Raw genomic sequence first — 24,596 nt, forward strand, 5'->3', positions numbered from 1 at the left:
GGATGCCGAAGTCCTGACTCTTGGCCCTCTGTAGCCCTCATTGGTGAAGCAGTTGCTAACTTCACCGAGTGCCACTCCAATCTCCTCCTCTGTCTGATGTGCTGTTCTGCTTTCTGCTCCCTGCCCTGTCTGCTGCTCTGCTTTCTACCACTGGCTCTGTTCTTGGCTGATCTGCTGCTCTGCTTTCTGCTCCCTGCCCTATCTGCTGCGTCTCCCCTCCACCTGCTGCACCAAGGGGTTACCTGTGCTGCACAAAATAGAGGTGGCCAGCCTGTCACACATGTATACAACACGGTCCTGCGTCAGTGGGGATGCTTGGTCCTCTGTCACAATCCACCATGTCAGTGAAATGCTCAGAGCAATTCAGCAGTTCCAGTTACGCCACAGAGTTTGATAAGCGCAATTTCAAGGGAAACTGAGTTGCCCTGCCCGAGTCCAGATGAGATGACTGGCAGCGATGAGAAGAGGAGATGGAAAGGACACTTCAACTAGCACCGCAATTCTTCCGAATGCCTCTCTTCCCCCTCCAGCACATCTCCCGGACACTTTTACCGCCACAATTGTTTTCCAGATCCACTCCTCATAGTGAGAAGTGAGTTTATAATGAGGATTTTCAAATGCCAGATTATAAGGGATTGCAAGTTTTAACGCATTCCTTTCTGGGTCACTGGGCCGTGCCAGACAGTAACCTCATTCACTCGGGAGCCCTTCTCTTTGCAAGCCCATTCCCACCCTCGACAACTCCTCAGAAGCAGAGCAGGGCTGTTTCAGGGTCTCCTAACTAGAGCAGCTTTGCCTTGGGGTTTAAAATGAAACCAGCGGGACAGACTGCTGAGCTTCACCCGTCACGCTGCCTCCGTGCAAATAGCCGCAGGCTCAACTCCTAACGCTCTGTCCCATCATGAAGCGGGGTCAGTGATAAGTTTGATCTCTGTCCTCTCTATCATTGCCCTTCCAGCGGATGTGAACCTAACCAAACCATGTCTTCCTCTCATGACACTTACGTGATCCCCCATCGCCATCAGCTTGCAAAGGAGCTGATTCTTACAATATTTCTCCAGGTTAGGAGCTTACCACCCTTTCACAAATGGAGAACTGAGTCACGTACGTTAAGGGCATGGACAAGCAAACAAATTACAGCAGGTTAAGAGGTAGGACTTACCAGGAGTCGGCTGCTCCACAGTCCATGAGCCCACTGTTACCCTGCGGTAAGTGAAAGCTAAACTGGAGTAGGTCACCCCCCGCCGGGAAACAGAGCTAAGATACTCCATTTCAGCTTCCACTAGTCATGAAGGAAAGTCAAGCAGACAGCAAGAGGAGCGCCTGATGCATAAGTCCCTTCCCACTCTTAAGCCGCTAATGTGTTTGTTTGTCCGTACAACAACTAACGAACCTGGTAAAAGAAAGCTGAATTGGTCTCCGACCTTTCAGATCAGTTGTGTGTTAACAACAAGGCTGCTCTGGTTTCAGACGATCCCGTTAGTCCTTTTGTAAAACATATGCATAACGTTTGAGCAAGGAACAAGATTTTGAGCGGCTGAACTATCAAACTTGTTTTAGGGAGGGGAATTGAAGCAGGAAGGCAGGCATGGCAGAAAAAGATGCTGAATGAAACGAATACGCCTTGAGCAGGGAACGTGATGTAGGGCCGGGGGGTGCGCTAGCGGGAGAGGAAAGGAATGAAGAGAGCAAGGAGAATGGGAGGGTAAATAGAGAGATGCAGACGGCAGAGCTGAGCAAAGCCTTGGCGGGGGTTAACTTCTGGTTTAGGAAAAACAAACTTACATTGACTGGCCGCTGAAATCTTGACAATGGTTTCTTGGTTGGCATGAAGTTCTTGTATACCCTGTACCAGCAGCCCTGTGGGATCAAACAGCTATTAACCCATCACTCTGACCTCCGCAAACCTTTCGTTCATACTAACAACTGAGATGTAATTAAAACACAGCTATGACCAGGGAAAAATTTATGAGGACAATGCTCCCTGAGGTTAACTCAACTCTATCAAATATGACAAATTTACAACTTGCGTATTTCCTAACTGCTAGTGCTGCAAGCAAATTGGTAGCAAGGAAAAGAAAAGAAAAGAAAAGAAAAAAGTTTCATAGTTTCTAGGGTTGGAAGGGACCTGAGTAGATCATCTAGTCTGACCCCCTGCCCTGGCAGGAAAGAGCACTGGGGTCAAGGAAAAGGAAAAGGAAAGGGTAAGAATAGAATAAAGCAGCATTTTGCCTCTCATACCTCAATGGTGAAGATGCTACAAAGATGCATCATGCAATAGAGTAGGAGATGGCAAGACCCAACTGGCTTCCCAAGAGTAGATCCCTAATCAGAGTTATTTGACTTAGGACATCCAAGCAGATCTGGTTATGATATAAGAGTCCTTTTTTTAAAGAACAACTCAGCTTTGACGGTTACACCAGCTTGCGTTTAGTGGGTCGCTCAGCTTTGACTGCATTCAGACTGGAAGGTGCACAATAGGCAGGTCTCCTACTAATGGAGACTAGAGCGCGACAGTGTGGAATATGTCTGCATCAGCTTATGAGCACAAGTCGTAACGTGGCTGGAGGACAACCTGCGGTACTGCACTCCAGCCTGTGCTCAACACCTCTGAAGAACTGCCCAGCCATCAATTTTCATGGAAACATGCATTTTAGAGACAGAGAGCTGAGGAACCCTGTAGGACAAAGGGAACAGCCTTACTTAAAAGGGCGCTGCTTTATGAGCAGAGGAGAGATAATCATCCCCACATTTGAGAAGGGCGTACCGGTGGGCAAGAGCAGGGTGGCTTCTGCCTCACCTGAAAAGGAAGAGGGGAGGTACGGACATACGAGTGTGACCAGGAGGTTGGCTCAGGTCTCAGATGAAGATTTGGCACCAGGTCTCAAAACAGCGCATGAGATGAGAGGCCTGAGCCTTGGACTGTGTCCTACAATCCCAGAGTAGAAATGGCAAATGGATTTTATTGACACCCAGTTGGCTTGGAAGCACTAGGAAGTGATAGGTTTTACTTGCATCAGACTGGTATGTGGCAATGCAACCGGGCCAAGTTTTAACATACAGCATCTATCTATATCTGTAATATTTTGAACAGGCTTTTTAAACCACTTTTTCAATCACTGCTTAATAACAAAAGCCCCAGTGTAGACATAGCTATACATGCAAAACTGAGCTTCTGCTGATATAGCTGATTTTGCCCAAGTGGCATTTAGCCCATAGCTGCAAAGTGCATTTTTGCCAAGATACGTTTCTTCCACACTAGAAGCTAGGCCAGCACAGTACTAGTATAGATAGGCCAGTAAAGTATTTTTAGTGTGGACAAACCTATAGAGAATGCTTTGCTGTTACATTACTAATCCAATGGATGGAGCATCCTCTCCATTCACTGCGCTCACAGGCCATTTATACACATACCTTTCTGGCCTGCAACATGCTGGAGATCCAGTGGGTCGGAGCACACTCGATTAGTTGAGTCTGCGCCGCACACGAGCTGACGTGCACTGTGCAGTTGTGCAAGCAGTGAAATTGCACGTCAGCATGCAGAAAATGGTGGCAGTAAACATACACTTTTGAAGTGAAGTGAAGCACCTCCACCGTGTTTTAGTTCAAAAGCGTGCCACTGCCATTTTCTCAGCGCCAATGCACATTTCACCGCTTATACAACTGCATGCACTGCGGCGCCAACATGTGTACAAATGCCCACAGGGTTGGATCTGGAACAAGGATTGGTCAAAAGATTTTTTTCCAACAAAAATATGAACACCCAAAATTTTTGCCAAAAATTAGATGGGTTTTGAAGCAAACTTTTTTTTTTTTTTTTTAGAAAAAAATAAAAATGCCCAGACCTCAGCTTTAAAAAATAAAATGAAATTTACTACTAAAAACAACTTTTTTTTGGGAGGGAGAAAAAGGAAGTTTCTCCCAATAAAAGATTTCAACGTAGTCTCTCTAGTCCATAGCATACTTCTTTTACTCCAATCTTGCGGTATTTTAAATCCGTAGACTTGAAAATTGGCAATAAAGTGAAATGAAATCTTGCAATAACTGTAAAAGCACTTGCTGTGTCTCCAGCACATGAAAGCAGAGTCTAATTTGTTATTCCAGCTGAGCGGGCCTCCTAGAGCTGCTAAAGACTGTGTTATGCAGCTACAGAAACTGCTCTGCTGGACTCGGTCGCACCAGGCACGCTGCAGCTTGACTCAGGAACAGTCACGTTAAGACGACTGTTCATGCAGCTTCAGGGAGGTTTTTGGCAGACTCTGATTATCACTCCCTCACAGCTTTATCTCACCTTCGATTGCCGTGTATCAATCCTTCTTCCTTTTTATGCATGGAAGTTGCAAAGCGTCCCCAGAAAGTGACTTGTTTTACAAGAAAAAAAATACTAATTAACAGGCAAGAGGACCAGAAAAGCTATGAAAAGAAAACTCCACCCAGCCCCACCATGGAAAAGGATTCAGAAAGTCGAAAGCACTTCTCACCAGGACCAAACTGGGACCTGCACTTAAATAATAAATGCTATAATGAAAATTGGCATTTCTGAGACTCCTGCTGGGGCAGCCATATTGCAGGGGCGACATTTGGACATTTCACAGCATGGGGGACTTACTGTCTGCTAGCAACTGTAAAGCTGCCAGCGGCCTGCCCTTGCTTCAAGTTATAATACTTAAATGTTTTCTTCAGTAGTATTTAGAGGCATCGGGACTGCAAATGCCTTCGGTAGTGCTGTAGTTTCTGACTCTGAGGCCAGATCCTATCTGATGTAAACCAGTGTTTACCTGTTCAGCCTCCACAAGAGAAGGCTGAGGGGGATCTAGTGGCCTGTTACAAACTAGTCAGGGGGGATCAGCAGGCACTGGGGGAGTCCCTGTTCCCCCGAGCACCGCCAGGAGTGACCAGGAATAATGGTCACAAGCTGGCAGAGGGGAGGTTTAGGCTAGATATCAGGAGGCGCTACTTCACGGTCAGGGCGGCTAGGATCTGGAACCAACTTCCAAGAGAGGTGGTGCAGGCTCCTACCCTGGGGGGCTTTAAGAGGAGGCTGGATCTACACCTTGACCCCAGTACTTTTTCCTGCCGTGGCAGGGTGTCAGACTTGATGATCTGCTCAGGTCCCTTCCAACCTGACCAACTATGAAACTATAATGTGTACATGGAGTTAGCTCCTCAAGTCCAAACCTGACCGGGAGATTCAATTTACTATCACCAGGATGAGACCTTTCTTTTAAGCCATTTCCATCAAGGTCAAGGCCATTTCCATGCCAGTCTCACCTTTCCATGGGACAGCTGATGTGCCATCCTCCTTGAAGACCTCATCCCAGGGAATCTTTCCACTGACGGCAATAGCTCTTAGGTCAGGCTGTATGACTTCATATTAAAATAACAGCTGATTTCACTGAATATGCTCATACCCTGGAGAACCAACACACCAAACGCTTGTTCCAGCAAGCGCTGGGGCCTTCACATGAACAGGGTTGAATAATAAAGTCAAGAAACATCTCTGCCTAAAACCTCATCTTCGTACACGGTGTAGCACCTGTCATTTCAAATCCTAATCAAGCCAATGGGAGAACTAGCAATGCTCAACATTACACCAGGTAGTAAGACTTAGAAGGCCTGGCTCCTACGTGGAGCCCATTCACGACCGACTGCCTCTTCCCTGGATGTTGGATCTACTGCCAAACTCTGAAGAGGAATAGCTGGAAAATAGTTTGGCCTCATTCACAGATCTTCGTTGCTTCTTCTGAAACGCAAGTCATATATCACATAGGAAAGATATATAGGCATGCATCTCCAAAAGCACAACTTCGCATTCTTCCATAATCCGATCTCATTTGTTTGGGTGGAAACTTTAAATTGGCGTCAGTGAATTTTGTTTTTTAACTTAGCCTTGGAATGAGAAACCAATTTTGACCCTGATGCCCCTGCTGAAGTCAGACCCCGAGTCCCACTGGGGTGAAAAGACAACGTTAAAATGTACCTTGGTAGAACAGGAAAATGCAGGCGAATTCAAGGGACAGTAAGAGGCTCATGGTGACAAAACTGGAAAAAAAAAAAGAAATATTAATGTGAGTCCTAAATCGCATTTCTCCAGTTAGAACTTGGACATCTATTCAAGTCCTTTACAACTGACTAACATCAATTTAGTTGGATCTGTAGCCACAAAGCCTTCAAATGAACAGTCACAAGAGAGAGAGAAGGAAAAAAATGACCAAGATGTAAATGGATGGAGGGAGAAAAGAGAAAATGGCCCGATCATTACCCTGCTTGCAATGGTGTGTGATATCCTCCGGCCCCAGTAGAAGCAGTTGCAGAAGTAGCAAACAAAGACGTTCGTATTGATCTGGGAGCAAAATAGGGCCCAGAGTGGGCGACCCTTCCTCCAAGCATCCCCTGCGGAGAATCAGGACCGTGCAAGGGACGCCCCTGCCTCCTATCAGGAAACCTGGACTCTCGTGGGGCTCGCCCTTCCTGGAAAATACTGCGGGGAGGAAGCATTCAAGTGGGAGAAGCAAGCAGCCAAAGCAGGCATTTTCTCATGGCTCCAATGGGAACTGGCTATTTTCTCCAACCCCACCTCCTGCTCTTCACTGCGTCTTCTCCCCACGCCTGCCTCATCATCCTCTACCATCCCTTCCTTTCTGGTTTCCTTATCCCCTCCTAAGTAGACTTCATCCTCCCCAAAATATCTTGAACTCACTTGGCACTTGCTGCCCCATCACAGTTTACTTTGCCTCCGTGCATGTTCTCTCCTCCCTCCATCCCGTATCCGCCTTATCCATTTTGACCGCGGTCCCTTGCGGGTAGTGACCGTCTGTCTCCGTCCCTGTTTGTGCACTACCTCGTTTTTGGCGAGTCCTTTGCCATGACCACAATAAAGATGATCATTAATAATACGCAATAAAGGCTTAAACAGATGACTTGCTGCTCTTCTGTGCCTCGTTACAAGGTCGAGAGGGCAGAGAGTTGGGGGTGGGGGAGACTTGCTGTTCTGTAGTGATAGCATTTATATACAGGTTAGAAAAGCCTTATAACAAAGGTAATACTGAAGGGACGTTGTAGCCATGATGGCCCAGCTGGGGATATCTTTTATTGGACCACTTCCATGGTTGGGATAGACTTAGACAAGCTTTTGAATGGAGCACATTTTAAGGGCAATTTTTACTATGGTAAAAAACATTTCTCATCTTGCAGTTATCAAGAACGTCACCTGTGGGCCGAGAGAGTTAGTTTTCAGACCTTAAGCGAAAGAACAAAGGTGTTGAGTCTTTAGCAGAGTTTCCTTTCTTCAAAATGCTAGGCAGCGCTTGAAGTTTAAACGGGGTCACCCAGAGACAAGGTTAAAATGAACAAACATCCTCTTCCCCTCTTAACTGCTTTGGCTGGACAGGACTCCAGTTTTCCAAGGACTCACCCAAAACAGATGAACGCGCACCTTTCAGAAACACTTTCCTCGTGAGAAAATTAAAAAAAAAAAAAAAAAAAAGCAACCAACTTTTCTCTCCTCTCCCACCAAATTTGCATGGCACCTTCAGAGTGGAAATGGAAACAGGAACCAAGGAGAAGAGAAGGAAATAAAAAACATTTTGAAAGGCTCATTTTTTGGTTCAGTTTTCGTAGGTTAGAAAAAGCCAAAACACATGCACACTGGAGTCTTTGGGCACTACGTTCTAGCAATCTGAATTACAGGGACAGACATCCAAAAATAAAGAGGTGCCAGCTAAGCTGTAGAGCATTTATGAGCTGATCTGTCTGCCTTGGTTTGACTATTCCTACCCACAACAGCAGCAAATGTCTTCGGCAATTTGGGCTGGGGAGCACACGTGTATGGAGTTGGTCAAGACTTCATCTACAGCATTAAAGAAACACAGCTTGCCTTTTACCCTGAAAAAAGTGCACGTGGAGGCACTGTAGATACTGGGGCCGGCTTAAATTGCCTTTTAGGATCCTGAACGCAGAGAGACGGAGCTGATGGCTGGCTGGCTGCTGCACAAACCCTGGGAGGTAAACACGGCAGTTTTTCCATTGCAAGCTTCGCTCCAGCTGCCTCTGGGATTGAGGGGGCATTTACAAATCTCTAAACAGATTTGGGCCCTCAGCAGTGGTGACATTTCCAACACACGCTGTAGCTGGCTGGTGCCCAGACTTGCTACAGGCCAAATTTTGATTTAAAATCTTCACTGGCTCTAGAAACGCTGAGTGCACTTGCAAGCACAGAACGAAGCTGGCCAGATGCAGCCTGGTGCTTCCCCTGGCATCACTGGAAAGGCAAATTAGGCTATGGGAGCATTTCCTAAGGGCTGGGACCTCAGATTAAAAAAACAACAACACTCAAGCACATACTCCAGCTGCACTAAGACTGCTTGTTTTACACTTTTGGCATCAGACAGAAGAAAAACTAATGGCAGAGATCAAAGACAAGGGATGGTTGGTCCTATGCAGGAGACAGGTCAGGGAGTCAGGATACCTGGGTTCAATTCCCAGTTATAATATTACAAGGTCAGATTGCCAAAAGGTAAAAGGTGCTTTTGGAAACCCCATTCAGCTCCTAAATGCCTTTGAAAATCCTTCATTAGCTTCCTATGTGTCCTTGGATACATCAGCATCTCTATTTTCCCATATACAGAATAGGATACAGTGGGTCTTCTTCTAACAAACTAGATTTGTAGACATTGTGGAAGCATTTTAAGATCCTTAGATGTTGGAAGTTACAGGAGGGATAAGCCTTATGTTCATATAACTTATTCGAGATACTGGTGAGACCATCTGGAATGAGCTGTTCCAGTCTAATGACTCATATAAAGGTGGATTAGAAAAAGGGATGATAACAGGCGCTGTATTTGTAGACCTATCAGCAGCATATGACACAGTCAACCACGGAAACCTGCTTGCCAAAGCCTATAAACATGATACCCAACTACCACGTAGTGCAGCTCCTCTGATCTCTTTTGGAGAATAGACATTTTTATGTAGAACCGTGCAAGTAACGGAGCTGCTGAAGATGACAATGAAAAAGTTCTCCCAAAGGGTAACATGCTAGCACCGACACTTTTTTAACGTGTATACCAATGACCAACCCATACAGAGTAAGATGAGGAGCTTCATATATGTTGATGATCTACATCGCAAGAGAAGGACTTCACCACTGTCAAGAACAGACTGACATGCACACGGAGCAACCTCTCAGGTTACTACAATAAGAACCAGCTTCACACCAACCCAACCGAGATGCAGGTCACAACGTTTCACCTATGCCATAGAGAAACCAAATAGAAATTAAACATCATCTGGGATGGAAACCCACTGACTAATCACGCAAACCCTGTGCACTTGTGGGTTACGCTGGACTGAACACTTACCTTCAGAGCGTATGTAGAGAAGATGAAAGAGAAAGTCAGTGCCTGCAACAATATACTTCAAAAGGTGGTCTCTCAAAGCGGGGAGTGAACTCAGCTACGTTATGAACCACTGCTATTGTGTTACTCCACTGCTGTCTGCTACAGGAATGATCGATTCATGCCAGGAAAATAGACCCAGTTCTAAATTACAGCTACTCTGAAATAACAAGATGTCTAAGCCAGCACCAAAAGACAGCCACTGGTTTTGCACCACCTGATATCAGAAGAAAGGTACCAAGCCAGAAAGAAAGATCACAGCAGATGGAAGACCCCAGGCATCCACTCTGTGGTCACAGAGAAGTAACTAAACAGCTTAAAATGAAGAAGAGTTCTGTGACCAGTGTTGAACACAATGGCTGACAGGGTGTGACTGAGGTTATGGAAGGAAATATTACATGCAATCGAGTATTGATTGCAATCTGAAATGGACCTGAAACCCCAGGAGGACCTTCAAGAAGGGTGGATCTACATTGGCCACCATGGCAATGCCAGAATCACCTGCCCGTGCAAAATGGAAGATCAAAAACAAGTATGATCAAATGAGGCTTTTCTAATGACACGGGTGTATGCGAGTGCAGTGAAGTGTTGGCTACAGAGCACGTGCCTGTTTGCCAACTTTGTAGCGAGACCTGTATGAAGGAGGACCTTGCTGCAGCAATGGAAAGAGTCATATCTTGGTGCATGATTCTGGGAAAACATCTAGTGTTTGACAAGAACACAAGAAGATGACGACGACCCATTTCAGGAAGGATGAATTCAAATGGGAGCAGGTACATAAAGAGCTACTAGGATAATTAGGGGACTAGAGAGGATCTTATGACAGAAGACCAGAAAAACTTGGCTTGTTCAGCCTAGAGAAAGGAAGGCTGAAAAGAAGCATGATCACTGAGTCTTGAGACACATATTTGGAATCAACCCTGGGCAAGGAAATTAACTATTTATGAACAAATGGGTTAAACAGGCAACAACTAAAATTTAGGTTGCAAATTAGAAGATTGTTTCTAATTGTTGATATTCCAGAGGTCCCATCAGGAGCAGCGGGGCCAAGACCTTAGGAGGTTGATGAAAGAGATTATGAAACTTGGTTCCTTCAGTAGCAAGGGAATGGGCTCGATGACCTAGGAGGTTGTGTGCACTCCTAGGTTTTACAGGTATCATGTGAAAGGGATACTCTTATTGACTGAGTGGTGTAATAAACCTCGACCATTTTGAATGACGAATCCCATGCCACCTCAGATTAAATGACAGACTGGAGCACACCCAACTGAAAGCTGGAGGAACGAAAAGGAGGAGCCGCTTGTTATCCACGCTGCCAGAAGGTACAAATCCAAAAAAAATTCCCTCCCATGGACCAGAGTTGCCAGAAACAGCAACTTTGTTAGAGGCAAGCACTGGCCCTTCCCTCTCTCATCCCCCATGCTCATGACCTGTGCACAGCTTCGTTACCCAACATGCCTAAGCAGACCTGCAAACAGAAAAGGTCTTGGAAGGCAGGAGGCTGTTAATTAGATCTGTCCTGATTAAGCGTGTCTGAGCAAAGAGCAGTGACGGGAGGGCCTGCATGTACACGGTAAGACATGGGTATATCCTACGAAGTGGTTTCCAACACCAATTCCTTGCTGGCTAACAAAATGCGCAGGATGGGAGGACAAAAGAAGGAACAGAGGAAGCACAGCTGAGAGTCCATTCCCTACAACGAAGCGTATGGCAAGACATCATCTTTCTTCTCTTTAGCAACAATAATCGTGTGGTTGGCAAGGGGAGAAGGAATTTTGTTGTCTGGCGTGTCAAAGGAAAAAACCTTCTAGTGGCCAGAGGATGTTTTGTCCTGTCTTCATCTAAATTACATGTCATCTTTCACAAAAGCTCTACAAAGGCCTGATCGATATTATAAGCCAAACTGATGATGAGGGAAAATGACATCCCATGGTTGTGATGACGTCGGTTTTCCCATCCCAGATGTGCTGTAGATGCCTCTGCCAACAAGAGCCAGTTTATTTGGAGGAACCTAAGCAAGTCAAGATAAATGGGGCTCTGCAGTAGTATCTGGGCCTTCATCTGGATTTCCAGTTTCCATAACCATGACACAGCTGTCAAGCACATGCTGGAGTTAATTGCTGCTAATCAGGGAGTGGGCGGTGGTAGGCAGAGTTCCCTAGCATGATGCCTTGGCTGACCAACAGCCCTGTATTACAAGCAGATGGAGAGCGTAGAGAGCCTGGTCACAGACAGCACTGCCAGGTTCAACAAAATGTCTCTATCTTCAGCTCTTTGCTGGTCCCCTGCAGGCAGGGGTCAAATCTGGATTGGGAGCACACAGCAAGAACGCATCACCATTCTGAACAAAGTTTCTTTCATCATGCAAGAATGCAGATCCCAACTTCAAATGCAACAGCTCAAGCCAAGAGACCAAGCCAAGAGTCAAAGCCTTTAATTGCCTGTCACAACCTGGACGCTTGCCCATGCTCAAGATAAAACAAACAAAAAGGGAAATTTAGTTCCTCATGTAAACGCTGTCCTTCCTTAGCATGGCAGCTGGGGCCACATACAGGCTGAATGGTTTAAGAGCCCAGAATGACATGCAAAACCCATGAGGATGAGACACGGATAAAGGATGTGTCCCGTATCAGCTGGCTTTGCTGTTGGTTAGCTTTCAACCCACAACAGTGGGAATCTGAGACTTTCACTTTAGCAACAAATGACTACAGTGACATGAGTCCGTCCCAGCTGCCTGCGGAGGGTTTAGATTGAGAGTGTGGTTGGGGGTAGAAAGGTAAGAAAGATTTATTGACTTAAAAAAACCCACAACTATGCATAACAACAAGACAAACGATGACAGACAAAAGCAATTCATGTTGGCAACTTATCGGCAGTCTCTCTGATGCCCGATACACAGCAAGCTTCTCTTTCCACAAAGTTCAGCAAGATCAGGCGTCCCCGAGCAACACTGTTCGAGGGGTGCCGGGAAGGACCCTGGAGTGCAGTTCTTGGGCTCCTCGAGGTCCACGGGCCCACTGATCCAGGCAACAGCTAACTAATCCTTTTCACAGAGCTGCATCTTGCCTGTAGGGCTAATCAACGGGCCCTGAAACCCACAAAATCAGGTCCAGGGGCTGTGCAGGCCCCACCCCCCCAGCCCTGCCAGAGGGGGCTCCCAGTTGCCCCCAGACTCCAGCCCCCTAGCCTCACCAGCCCCTACTTACCCCAAAGGCTGCAGGAGGCAAGCTGAGTTAGGTGGTTTCAGATTCTCAGGCCCCAGCCCTACCCTCTCCAGACACGGTTGGGATGGCCATCAAGGTACCTCCAGAATAGAGGACAGTTGCGTTTAGTGCACCGTCTCCACCACCACGAACATCACGTGCCTCCCGAGGCTAGAGGGGCATGGCGAGCTCCCGCAGGCGGCCACGGTGGTGTCAGAGGCAGGGGGAGGGTGCCGAGTTGTGAAAAATAGGACATAAAAAGGTATCCGGTTTCATATCAATAGAGGACAGAGGACCAGAAAACTGGGCTGTCCCCTATCAAACCGGATGAAAGGCCACCCTGGACACGGCGTATGGTTTCACACCAGTTTTGCAAGAAACTCATTGCAGGCAGGAACTCTGCCAGCCTGTGGAGAGCTGTTTGCAAAATAGGAAACCCATGGTTTCCAACTTCAAAGGGGAAAATCTGTTTTTCCATAGGAAATGGAAAACCTGGATCCCTGCTTATCAGTCATCATCTCCATATGTATCTGGGATCTGTCAGACACATTGATTATCAATGGGTAGACAGAGGGAAATCATTACTGTAGCAGGGCTGGACTTTAAGTGAGAGGACGCTCTAGGCACCGTCTTCAAAATCAGCCATGCTACTGGTTGGTGATCACTACAGTAGTAGCAGCTCTTGTGATATGGGTTCCTGCTTAATCAGAAGAACTGAGAATGACATTTTTTTTTTTTGAAGAAGGAAACACTGTTTTTATTATGAAACACTATCAGCCTGTAGAAGCAGCTGTAAAACTGCCAGGATTTGGACTAGCTAAGAATTCATCCAGAGTCAAATAAGGACTTGACATTTAAGTGGATATCCACCATTTTGGGATGCATATAACCCCTCCCGGCGCACCGTGGCAGCTGGCGGAGCACCGGAGCCACCTCCGAGGTTTAGGGCTGGCAGGAGAATGAAAAGCCTGGCAGAGCATGGCATGCTGGCAGCTATGCTATGGCATGCTTTAGGACCAAGCTGTGTTCATTCAATCCACTGTTAGTGAACAGTTGCCAACCCCTGGATGAGATGCCTCTCAATGCCCCTTCCCACACTATGGTTCGGGCAACAGGTCATTCAGAGTTGCTCATTTCAGGTTTCTTTCACCTTCCTATAAAGTTATCTGGCACTGGTTATTGTCAGAGAAAGACGAGACCAAATAGATCCTGGCTCATTGGTGGAAACTGAGTATCAGTCTCTGTAAGTCAAGCTTCAACTTTTGTAAATGAAGAGTTTCAGGACGACTGGTAGAGAAGGCACCAAAGCCCAAGGTTCCCCCACACCCTGCAAGAGCCGATTCAGCTAGAAACGGCCCAAACTGAAGTTCGTGCCTGCATCAGAAACTCAATGAAGCACAAGGGGTTTAAAGTCTGGTCTGGCCTGGGCCCATCCTTATGCCAAATTATATTTTCTGGCTCTTTGAAGAAACCGTCTCCTGCAGTTTTGGATCCTGGTTCTTTCCCGCCAGCCTGGAAAGCTGATCGACTTTTATTAGTAAATGTTTAGGGTTGGGAATCCATAAAAAAGCTGATATGGAAATACAGAGCGCCCTACTACACCGTCTCCCTGCCAATCTAGCACATGGGCGCTGACATCCTCACAGGGCCAAGGAGTAGCATCACCTCTGCACTGCCACCCTGCGCTAGTTCACATTGCGGCATGATTGTTCCCGTAGAAGAGCATGTCCAGACCTACCGCTATCCCCATGACCCTGCGTCACTGAATAAAGATATTAGGTCTTTCTCCTGGTGTGTTTTCACTAAAGATCACAGCCTTTGAACAAAGCCTGATTGAACCAGGTCATGATTTAGGCAGGAGACCTCCGAAAGACAGCTCAGTCCTGTTCATTTGGTAGCAGGCGTTCTTTTAATTCTGAATCAGGATTGAGCGAGTACCTCAGGGGAAAGCACCGAAAGATATAAAACCCAGTTCTGGAGAACTTAAGGTCCTCTTTGGTCATACCTTTAACAACAACAGGGTGATTAATCCCAGTGTGCTTGCTGAAATCCAAGTCACAGGGTCCATTCTAGCTAGCAAATACCCCTGGGGGATTCATTCAGAGACCGCACCATTTCTTCCTTTTCCTAGACGGCATGATGGCCACCATTAAACATGGGTCCTACTCTAGAAGAGGAGCCTGCGTTTCAAGGGTTGATATTCCTCTTCGATCCTGACCTTTCTCCCCACAATATTAGAGAACAGCTGCTTGAAAAACAGGTTTAAAATCCCAAACCAGATGAACATTTCTAGCTTTGCAATTAAACGCCCCAAATTTCCAAGGAAATCAGACCTTGTTCCTTCTCCACCCCCACCCTCCCCAGGGGAAAACCCAACTTCCTATTTTAAAAAGAAGTTTTAACAGAAAAAAAGTTGTACCAGCCCTGCTGCTGTGAGGCTGAGCTAACATTTGCAAAGGCATTTTGTGTCTCTAGAGACAGAGGCCAGAGGAGAGTTATTAGGAGATTAGAGTCAGAACAACTCGTTCCTAATTGTGTTTTGCATTTCTTCAGTGCAAAGGCAAAGTGCATCACAAACATCACTTAACAAATCCCGACAAAAGCTCCACCATACCTGCTGTTGCCAGATTATCAACTCCAAAGCACATTTAAATAAGAGGTGTGCATGCACACACACAAACCACATTACTTCACCAGGGAAGTTATTGTGTCCCTCTGTAACTTCAAGCCCCAGCACATGCCAGGAAGGTAAACGTATGTTTTTGCCATGCCCTGCAGGCATGCTTTCTTCCAGCTAATTCTGGAGCATACTCGGCTTAACAACAATACTGGAGCAAGGACAAGCCTTTGCTTGCTACCAGATGTGACAGGTGTGGGGGGATTTCAGGTTGCTTCAGTACAAAGGGATAAAGACGTTTCAGTGGCTCTGACTTATCTCAGGTTTAAATCAAGTAATTTTACAGTGAAATTCTTTCCCCTTGCTGACCAGCTAGATCCATGATAGCAGCAACGAACTGCGTGCGCTTCTGTGTGCGCCATAATTGTCAGCAGTGTAGGATTAAGACTAAAACCAGTCATTTCCACGCACAGAGACCCAAACGGGGCATGAGGACAGGTTAGCCACATATGCAAATTAAGCACGTATTCTCTAAGCATGCACACATGCAAACGAAGCACTTTCCATATCTGGGGGGAAAAAAAAAAAAAAAAGGTGTTGTCAAGGTCCCTTTCTCCACACACAAAATCTGTTACAAGAAGCGCAGTTAAAACGAACTGAAGCTAACCGGAGATCTGACCGCACCAAAACAGTGGATCCTGCTCCTGACCCAAGCCTCAGCCGTGCAAGCTGCACCTGGAACGAAATGAATCGAGCCCAGGTCAAAACGCTGCTCTATCTGGAACGAGTAACTTGGGCAGATGACTGAGAAATGAGGCATGCTTACAGCATGGCCGTTACACGGTAGCATCGACAGAAATCACTGTGCGCTGTTACGTGCTTTGAGGACCTCAAACCCAGGCCACTGCACAGCTCCAAGGCCCACTGAAACCCCCGAAACCAGAAGGTGTGTAATGAGGACACCCGAGTGCACTTCTGCGGGCAGACTGTTGTGTAGAGCAGTGCAGCAGGGTGCCACCGGGCCCCCAGGAAACCTATGGGGGAGTCATCCCTTCCCTCCGTCCCCCCTTTGGGACCCACTTGCTGCAGGAACACCCCTCCCACCGTTCCTCCCCTGGGAGAAGAGCCCCTGCTCCGTGCACTGCTCCGGCACGAGAGAAGGCGGGAGACGAGAAGGAGATCCTCCTGCACCGGCAACCCTCCCAAAGCCTCGGGAAGAGATTTGCTAGCCACCCGCTGCCTCTCTCCAGGCAGGCCTGGGGGCCATTCTCCCCAGCAGCAGCCTTCCTGGGGCTCCAGAAGAGTTTCCACCGCAGAAGGGGTCCCCACAACTGGGCAGACCATCAAGGAGCCAGCGCTTTCCCTCTTTCCTTTGGAGAGAGAGAGCAGAGGACTCAAGAAGGCACCCAAGAGAAGCCAGCTCTGCTTTACCAGAAACCCTTTGAATAGCTAAACACTTTCTTTTTGTGCCTGCAAAAGGGCTTTTCTCCTGGCACAAACATAAGGCCTGACTCAAAACCTCCTGAATCAACAGTGATGCAAGGAGGTTTACCTGAAAGCACCAACCTGTAGCTTAAATAACCACCACCTCTTCTTAGCTGACAGATCTGTAGCTTGCAACAACAGCCAAAGCTGGCATACCTGGGGCCAAGCTTTTCAGATTGTCCTGGTTTATAAGCGGGGAGAAAAAGAAAGACTGTCCCAAGTGTTCATTAAGCATATTCGCATTAACCAACCAATTACCTGCTGCGGATAGAGCTGTAACAGCGCTGGCTCCCTTTAAAGACCATCTCTGGAAAGGATGCAACATTCAGCTCGCACGCAGTCATCCAACATGCCAGCACATGGAAGAGAGTTTCCTGCAGACTGAAGTCTTCTTTCAGATGCAGATCTGACTTTCAAGATAAACCCAAGGAGTCCATCTAAATTCCATTAGCATGTGGCTCAAGCAAAAGAAGCTGCTTACTCCGGTCCCCGTGGTTCCTCTGGATGCTTCCCACCCCCGCGCTCTCTCAGTCTTTCCAGCGAGAGGGCAGGGGAACACCACGTTAGCTCCATAGCACTTGGACAGGAGACCTCGATACTCACGTTTGAGCTGGCTGGCCAATCCCAGATTTCATTTGCTCGCTACAGACAGCCACGGAAGAGCAGTTCAAATGGAAAGACAACCGCCACCTCCAGCAGACATGGCAGCTCTCCACGCTGCCAACTACCTGCCAGCAGCTCTGCAACTGCAACCCCATCGCTGAGAGATGTACATGGTCATGCCCTCCCTGGGGTCACCATAAACACGGCTCTGAGACAGGAGCCCGGATGGCCAGAAGTCACTTGGACGCTGAAGGCTAGTTAAATAACAGCTGTGCAGCACCACCCTGGCCGCTCCTCTAAGCTGCTTTCCAGCAGAAAACAAGCCTGGCCTCTACTAGGGGACTTCTGTCTTACGGGCAGACCGACAGACAGCAGCTACTACCGAGAAGCCATCAGCACGCACAGCTTCTTCCAGACCCGCACTGTCCGCTTCATCAGCTGGGCTGGCGGGATATGATGCACAGGCTAGAAAGCCGCAGCTGCTGAAGGAACGGCCGCAGGCACACGTGTCCATGCATGCCTTCTGCCAGCTGCCAGGCACCAGCAAAAGCCTTCTTCCACTTGGAGAGATTGGTGTTATTTGGCCACCAGAAAGAAGGGGTGATGATGCTACAAAGCAGCTCGGAGCGAGGACGTACCCAGACTTTGCACCGAGTTCGACCAGCTAAACTGGGTGATGGACCCGCCCCGACCTACCGCGCTGCTCGTGTAGTCGCCGTCTTGAAACAAAGCTGCCTTTTCCTGGTTTTTTTAGCTTAATCAACTACGTAGCTCAGATCTGGGGGTGGGAGGGAGAGTGAAAAAATGAAGGAAAAAGTCCTCGAGTGAATTGCTACAACAACTGGAGAAGGAGAGGGGAATATGAAAACTATCAACTTTTGTCCAAACGAGAAAACTAGTAGGGGTTTTGAGTTTTCATTTTGAAGAGGAAGAGGAAGAGGAGCCTTGATTGAAACGTAGCACACAAGTGTCTGGTTTTATCACACTCTCAGTTTTTCACCGCAGACAGTTGTGAAAGGAAATTTTTTGCCAGCCCGCAGGTGAAGCGATGATTCCCGTGCACAGGCAGACCTTGACCTTGCTGTTGTGCCTGACTAGGGACCCTGATTAAAGTCCATCTGCTTTGGATTTGGTCCTCCCAGGGTAGCCAGCACTTGGATTTTTCCTGACCCCAAAAGCTTGGCCTAAAACTTAATGGAGAGCTTATTCCAATAGAAGTTACCATGCTGCTGACTTTGCCAACAGTTAAAGCAGCAGGAACATTTTTGCAAGCATCTGATCTTTTCTATCTTTTATCAGATGTAAAGTGCAAGCCCGCTTGGGGAAAGATGAGCCTTACCTTAGGATTTTAGGCTAGAAGAACTCCCCTAAAGCAGCAGCTAGTGAAGTGCAGGATCCAGGTAACAAATGCTGGGTTGGACTGTATAAACTAGAGAGATGTAGCAATCTCGATTCACTCCGTCTCTCAAGAAAAAGCCAGCTACAGCTGGAGAAAAATAACAATATAATTATTCTGAGGTTGTGAAACCATGTCTGACCAGTCGGGTACCATGCTGGGCACGATTAATTCAGGGCTAGATGTTCTGCTGCATTTACCACAAGCTGCCCTGCACCAGCTCCTTTGACTTTTTGCAAAGGACAGGTCCAGGTGGGGACATCGGGAGCAGGTGTTTCCATCTCAAGGGCTGCTCCTCACAACAGAAGTTACTTTTATGGAAGGCATCCAGACAGGTGTATGGGGCATATGCTAACAAGGTGATCCCACAGACATCCCAGGCCCATCCCCACAGCCTTACACCTTCCTGAGGAACCCTGCCTGTGCACAGCAGATGTTAATGGCTGCTGATCAGCAGTTAACACTCACCTCCCACAGGTGGAAGTGATCACGAAGTAAAGGCAGTGGAGAATCCAGCCCCCTCTACAAGGATCTTAGCAGCATCGCCGTGTGTGCAAGCAACGGAGATGGACTTCATGCCTCAGAATAATCAAGTCTCTCTTTAAAAGTTATGGCAGGGTCCACCACTCTCTTAGGTGGGGGAGAGACTCTTGATTCCTTCGTCTCCTAATCCCACAAGGTTGCCCATTTAAAGCTCAAGGCCAACCAAGAGCAATTAGAGGCAGAGACAGCCACGGCAGCAATTTCAGATGTGACAGAGGAATGGCAAACACTGGACTTAGCAGAAAGCCAGTCATATCAGGGCAGTGCAAAATCTTTGCCAATGATCCAGCAGCCATTCACGATGACTCCTGCCCAACCTGAAAATGCAAACACACCTGAGGCAAGGTGCCAAAGCAGGGCTCACAAACAGGAACGCAAGGTCTGGGGGCTGCTGTGGCAAGTCAGTCCAACACTGCTCCCCATACCGATGCCTGCTCTCACTCAGAGACCAGCATTCGGTATCACAAGGGAAGATGACTTGGCTCATGCAGATTCCCTTTCAACACAGAGGCGGGAGCAGGGGTGGCCAGCATGCGACGCACATGCCACAAGTGATGGGGGGTAGCCTCTGCAGGTGGCATGCAGCAGCCCAGGGAGAGAACAGCACAGTGGCAGAAAGGGTAAGGAGCAGAAAGCAGAGCAGCAGGTCAGGCAGGGGAAAGGGAATGGCACTCCAGGCAGGTGCATGGGCCCCGTGGGGTTAGAGGAAGAGGCTTTTGATCCCATGAAACAACAGCTTTAGTCTTGAAGCCTTGGACTTGTCAGACAAGCCAGGACTGGACAATGAAATGTTGCCCTTGGTGCTCTTGGCATCGAACGTATCAGTACGTGGCTCCTTGCCCTCCTCCTGCGCTCTGCGATCCCTGCTACAGGCGCACGCAGGGGGACTCTGGGCGGCTCTGCACCACAGAGAACTGCCACCGCAGCTATGCCTGCTAGGGCCATGAAACGACTGAGTGCAGCTATGCTGGCAAAACTGCCCGGTGCGATTGTGGCTCAGGCTTTTACTGACACGGCAGATGCCAATCAGGGAGGCGGCGCAGATACATCAGCAGACGATCCCTTCTGCCACCATCTGCTGCATCTCAGCTAACTTGCTGTGTTGCCCGCACAGCCATGCCCACACAGCTCTGGTGCAAACAGCCTTGTAATACAGACAAACCCTGGGCGTGTTTGCAAGATCAGAGCTTTTCTAAAGCCCAATAAAAATCAACGCGCGCCTTCCCATAGGCTGCAGCGGGCTTCATCCCAAGCCCTTTTTATAACATGTATTTTGGTTATTTCCATGCATAACCCCCTTTTGGAGAAGGCAAATTAAATCCACATTTCCAGCAGCACGGGTTAAAGACAATATCCTGCTCACATGATCCAACAGGGAGTTGCCATCCTGGACGCAGGAAAGGACCTTGGGCAGGTTGCTCAGAAAGTGGAGCAGAGAGTTCAGGTCAGAGCACATATTTGCATCTGCATTTGCAACAGATACCAGTCATCTCAGGCTGCTCCTTCCCTTCCAACTACGTGGAGCTCCAAATAAGCCGTTTTCACAGCTTTCAACTCCTATTGCCTGTTCACCTGCCAGCCTCACCCACAGTTTCATATGCACACACGAAAAAAAATCCCTTTCTCTATTGCCCTTCTCCGTTCCAAGATCTCAAAGAGATTAATCACCTATAACCAAAATGCCTCCCAGATGGCAAGGGAGGACTTTTATCCCCACTGAACACAGATGGAAGTTGAGGCACCAGAAGCTAAGTGACTTGCCTATGGCTACATAGCAAGTGTGTGGCAGAGCAGAGACTAAAACCCAAGCACCAGCATTCCCACTCCCCGGTCCCATTTCCAGATGTACAAGGTTAAAAACAGCTGCAAACATCTTTCAAACAGACAGATGGTTTTTAAAACAGAGTTCAGGCTTTCCAACGCTAGTCCCAGGGGAGATGCAAGAGTCTGCGGCTGCCCTGGAGACCCCATTCTGGGCCTGGCTTAGGTGCCACTGGCTTTGCTGAGAGCTGGATCAAGTCCTCCCCATATTTTTTGCAGCCGGGTTTTAATTAAGGACATGAGATACTCCCTACTGGAAGACCTGTTGCAGCACATTCAGCATTTCTCCTCCCACTATCCCCACCCAAAAGGGGCTAGAAACATGTCAAATAAAATGCAGCAGTGTGCTCGCTTAACAACCCCGCACAACCTGCTCCCTGAGGTCCCAGCTCTCTCCAGTTCAAGAGAGGTAAACAGGGCCCTGAGGCACTCTTTTACTGGTCGTTCAGTCAGCCCGCCTGTGCCTCTTTAAAGGGCTGAGGGCAAACCCGTGGCCACAGCCATGGCCATGTTCACCAAGTTTGTTTAAATAAGGAGTTTTACACATTAGAAGTTGACTCTGAAGAAATGGAAGAGGGGAGGGAGGGGAAAGCTCCACAACTGTGCGAAAAACCTCACACTGATTCTGTTCCAGATTGTAACGTGTGACAGCATATCACATGGTAGAGGTGATATCTTTTATTAGACCAACTAGATTTTTGCAAAAAAAACCTTCTTGAATTGCAAGCTTTCGGGCACGCACACCCTTCATCAGGCATCAGAAGGGTGTTTGCACCCAAAGCTTGCAATTACAGAATTTTTTGGGAAAAAAATCTAGCTGGTCTAATAAAAGATAGCACCTCCACCACGAGTCCTGAATGCTTTTTCTTCCTATGTCAGGTAACCAGCCTGGATACCTGACACAGGATATCACAGTAATGCAACCAGAACTGCTGCTGGTTGTGCCAATATGACTGATACACATGTGCAAGTGCGTGTGTACACATATGGACACAGGCATTCTCCCTCACAAGTGGACCGCTCGTGACTGGCTAGGACAAAAAGTGCCTCACATGGAAGATATCAGACTATAGCCAATTTTTTCCCAAGCAGGAAGCAGCTGTGACCACCTGAAATTTGAGAGCCTGCCCCTGCCTTTGTTTCAAGATAATTTGCATCATGACAGGAGGTGAGAGGCTCCATACCACCTAGGAACTGCCTGCCCAGAGGAGTTTTCCACCTACTGACTCCTCTGTGAAATCCTCCAAAATAAGACCTTTCATTTCTAGCCAGGATAACTGTTACAACCTTTTCTCCAATGAAAGATGCCCATTTGTGCCCAAAAGCTTGCAATTACAGAATTTTTTTTTTTTGCAAAAGTCTCGTGGGTCTACTAAAAGATATCATCTCCGCGAAGTCCTGACTGTCAGTTCAACCAGGAAGGCGTCGGTGGGCAGCTGGATTTAATCTCCAAAGTAGCCCTCCTCACATGCCGAGCGGGGAAGCTGACGCAGTCCCTGCCACCGTGATGAGCACTCCTGGCTCCCCAATCAGTAGGGTCAAAATGCACGGGCGCCCTTGGCCCTCGGGCATCCCAACGCCACTCTGCTCCCACGAGCGACGCCGCAGCGAGGGGAGCGTCCCCAGGACAAACGCAGCGGTCATGCCCGCCTGCTCGGGGAAGGAGCGGGTGGCCTCGTAGGTGGCAAGGCCGCAAGGGACCTGGCAGGATCATCGGCCCGGCCCCCCGCACCAAGCAGGAAAGACAACTGGGGGTCAAGTGAGCCCAGCAAGGCCTCCCCTTGATGTCCAGCTGGAGAGACTTGGCCTGCACCGGGGCACGGTGCCTTGACCAGCGGCAAAGGGCTCGTCCTCGGACTTCGTGGGAAGAGGGAGCACGGGGCAGGCCGCTGCCCGGCTCTGCCACTAGCCCCACGAGTCGCCTTGGGCAAGTCCCTTTGCTTCCATGCAAATGCCTCAGTTTCCCCCGGGGAAAGGGCCCGCGGTCCCCTCGCCCCGCAACTCACCGGCAGCAGCGGCGGCGGCGGTCCCGGCTCCTCGCGGCGCCCGGCCCGGCCCGGCCCGGCCCAGGGGCGGGAACAGCTCCCGGGCGTCGCCTCCCAGCGCGGGGCCGCCCCTCCCCGGCGGGCGCGGGCGCGGGCCCCGGCCCCGCCGGGAGCAAAGCGCGCAAGTCCGGCTGCGCGGGAAGGCGCTGAACGCAGGCTCGGGGGATGCAGCCCGGGGCAGAAGGGCTGGCAGAGGTCACGGCTAGTGGCCCCGGCAGCATCGCCTCTAGCCCACGTCCCTGCCTCAGACTTGACCCAAATGCAAGCCAGGCGCAGGGCTCGGAAGTGGGGAGGGGAGTGCGCCACCCTGGATCTACCGCCTTCCCTCCGCCACCGCGGGACGCCGGCTCAGCACTGGGCCGGTGCTCCTGGCTGAAGCAGGCAGGAGGATCAGCCCACACCCGGGCTTTGCCTGGGAGCCCCTCCCCGGCCCCGCTGCAGCAGCAGGCCTGGGGGAGAGCGGGCGCGGGGCAGCGGCTGCGGGCACAGCAGCAGCCGACTGCGCTGCCACGACGGCCCCGGCCCCACCGCTCTGCCCCAGGCACGAAGCGACGCTGCTCCCTCCCGCAGCTGTCCCTAAGCAGGGAGGAGGAAGCTGCTGGTGACAGAGGAGGCAGCAGAAAGGCACCAGCTGGCAGCGCCGAAGTTCTTACCCCGCTAAGCTGCCACCATTACAAAAGAGGTCAGAGCCGGCCCTGGTCCAGCTCTCAGTGGTGCCTGTTCCACTGTGCTAGGCCTTTACGCACCTGGCTGCAGTTTTCTTAACAGATCAAATCCTCTTACTCCTGGGTCTGCGATGTCTTGGTGCATGCTGCCCCCTGGGCTTGGAGCCGGGTTCTTTTCCACGTGCCTTCAATGCTCTCACTCTTCGCGATGATGCATTAGCCCTGCTGTTCTGCATGCTGCTCCCTGCCCCTCTTGCATCTTTTCTGTTGAGAACTAAATGCAATTTCTGACCCCGACCTCCAGCCGTTCTGGAGCTCCTACCACCAGCGCACATCATATGGCTGCAGATTTTGGCGCTTTGAAATGAAACATTGCTTCTCTAATTGCATCCCTTCCCAGCTGTTAGGGAGCTAAATGGAACGCCCCCCCCCAAACTGAAAGCATTGCAAATGGATATCTTCCATTCTGTTTACTTGTATTAGCTGAAGGGAGAGAAACCTAACAAGTAGTTCGTTTCACATAGGCTTGCAGTCATTGTCACTCTCAGCCTCGGCCCTTAGCAAGTTCATCTTGGATTCATTCGTTTTTCTCACGGTCTATGATTTCAATGCTCTAGATATAAAACGCTAAGTCTCACGACATGCTAACCCATTCTTAAGGGACAGAAAATTTGAGACTAACGTGATAAAGTGAGGTATCTAAGCTCACCAAATAAAATAAAAGCACAGTTTAGGAACAGAACTCTGGTCTTCCTGATTTCCAACCCAGTGAGAGCTTTTCCTCTGGGTGATGCCTGGACTTTGTTTTGGTGTGCACTCGTTC

The 24,596-nt window shown here is 48.9% G+C and overlaps 1 protein-coding gene across 6 annotated transcripts in view; it reads right to left on the minus strand.

Annotated features, from left to right (window-relative positions):
* VWA2 (von Willebrand factor A domain containing 2) overlaps positions 1-23,909 on the minus strand; it is a 50,599-nt gene extending 26,690 nt beyond the window's left edge. The window contains exons 1-4 of one of the 6 annotated variants that reach the window (XM_090058479.1): positions 23,070-23,686; positions 6,263-6,481; positions 5,981-6,042; positions 1,786-1,860 (exon numbers count right to left, since the gene is read on the minus strand). In XM_090058479.1, coding sequence (XP_089914605.1) covers positions 1,786-1,860; positions 5,981-6,042; positions 6,263-6,481; positions 23,070-23,329 — 616 coding nt within the window. In that variant the 5' untranslated portion in view covers positions 23,330-23,686. Of the gene's footprint in view, positions 1-1,785; positions 1,861-5,980; positions 6,043-6,262; positions 6,482-18,642; positions 18,779-23,069; positions 23,687-23,761; positions 23,830-23,854 lie in introns of those variants that run through there. The other 5 variants (XM_090058478.1, XM_090058483.1, XM_090058481.1 and 2 more) reach the window with 5 other exon arrangements.
* Positions 23,910-24,596: the final 687 nt, after the last annotated feature.

This window comes from Crocodylus siamensis, chromosome 7 (genome assembly GCF_052110815.1).
Source record: "Crocodylus siamensis isolate JL-2025a chromosome 7, ASM5211081v1, whole genome shotgun sequence".
Classification (NCBI taxonomy): domain Eukaryota; kingdom Metazoa; phylum Chordata; order Crocodylia; family Crocodylidae; genus Crocodylus; species Crocodylus siamensis.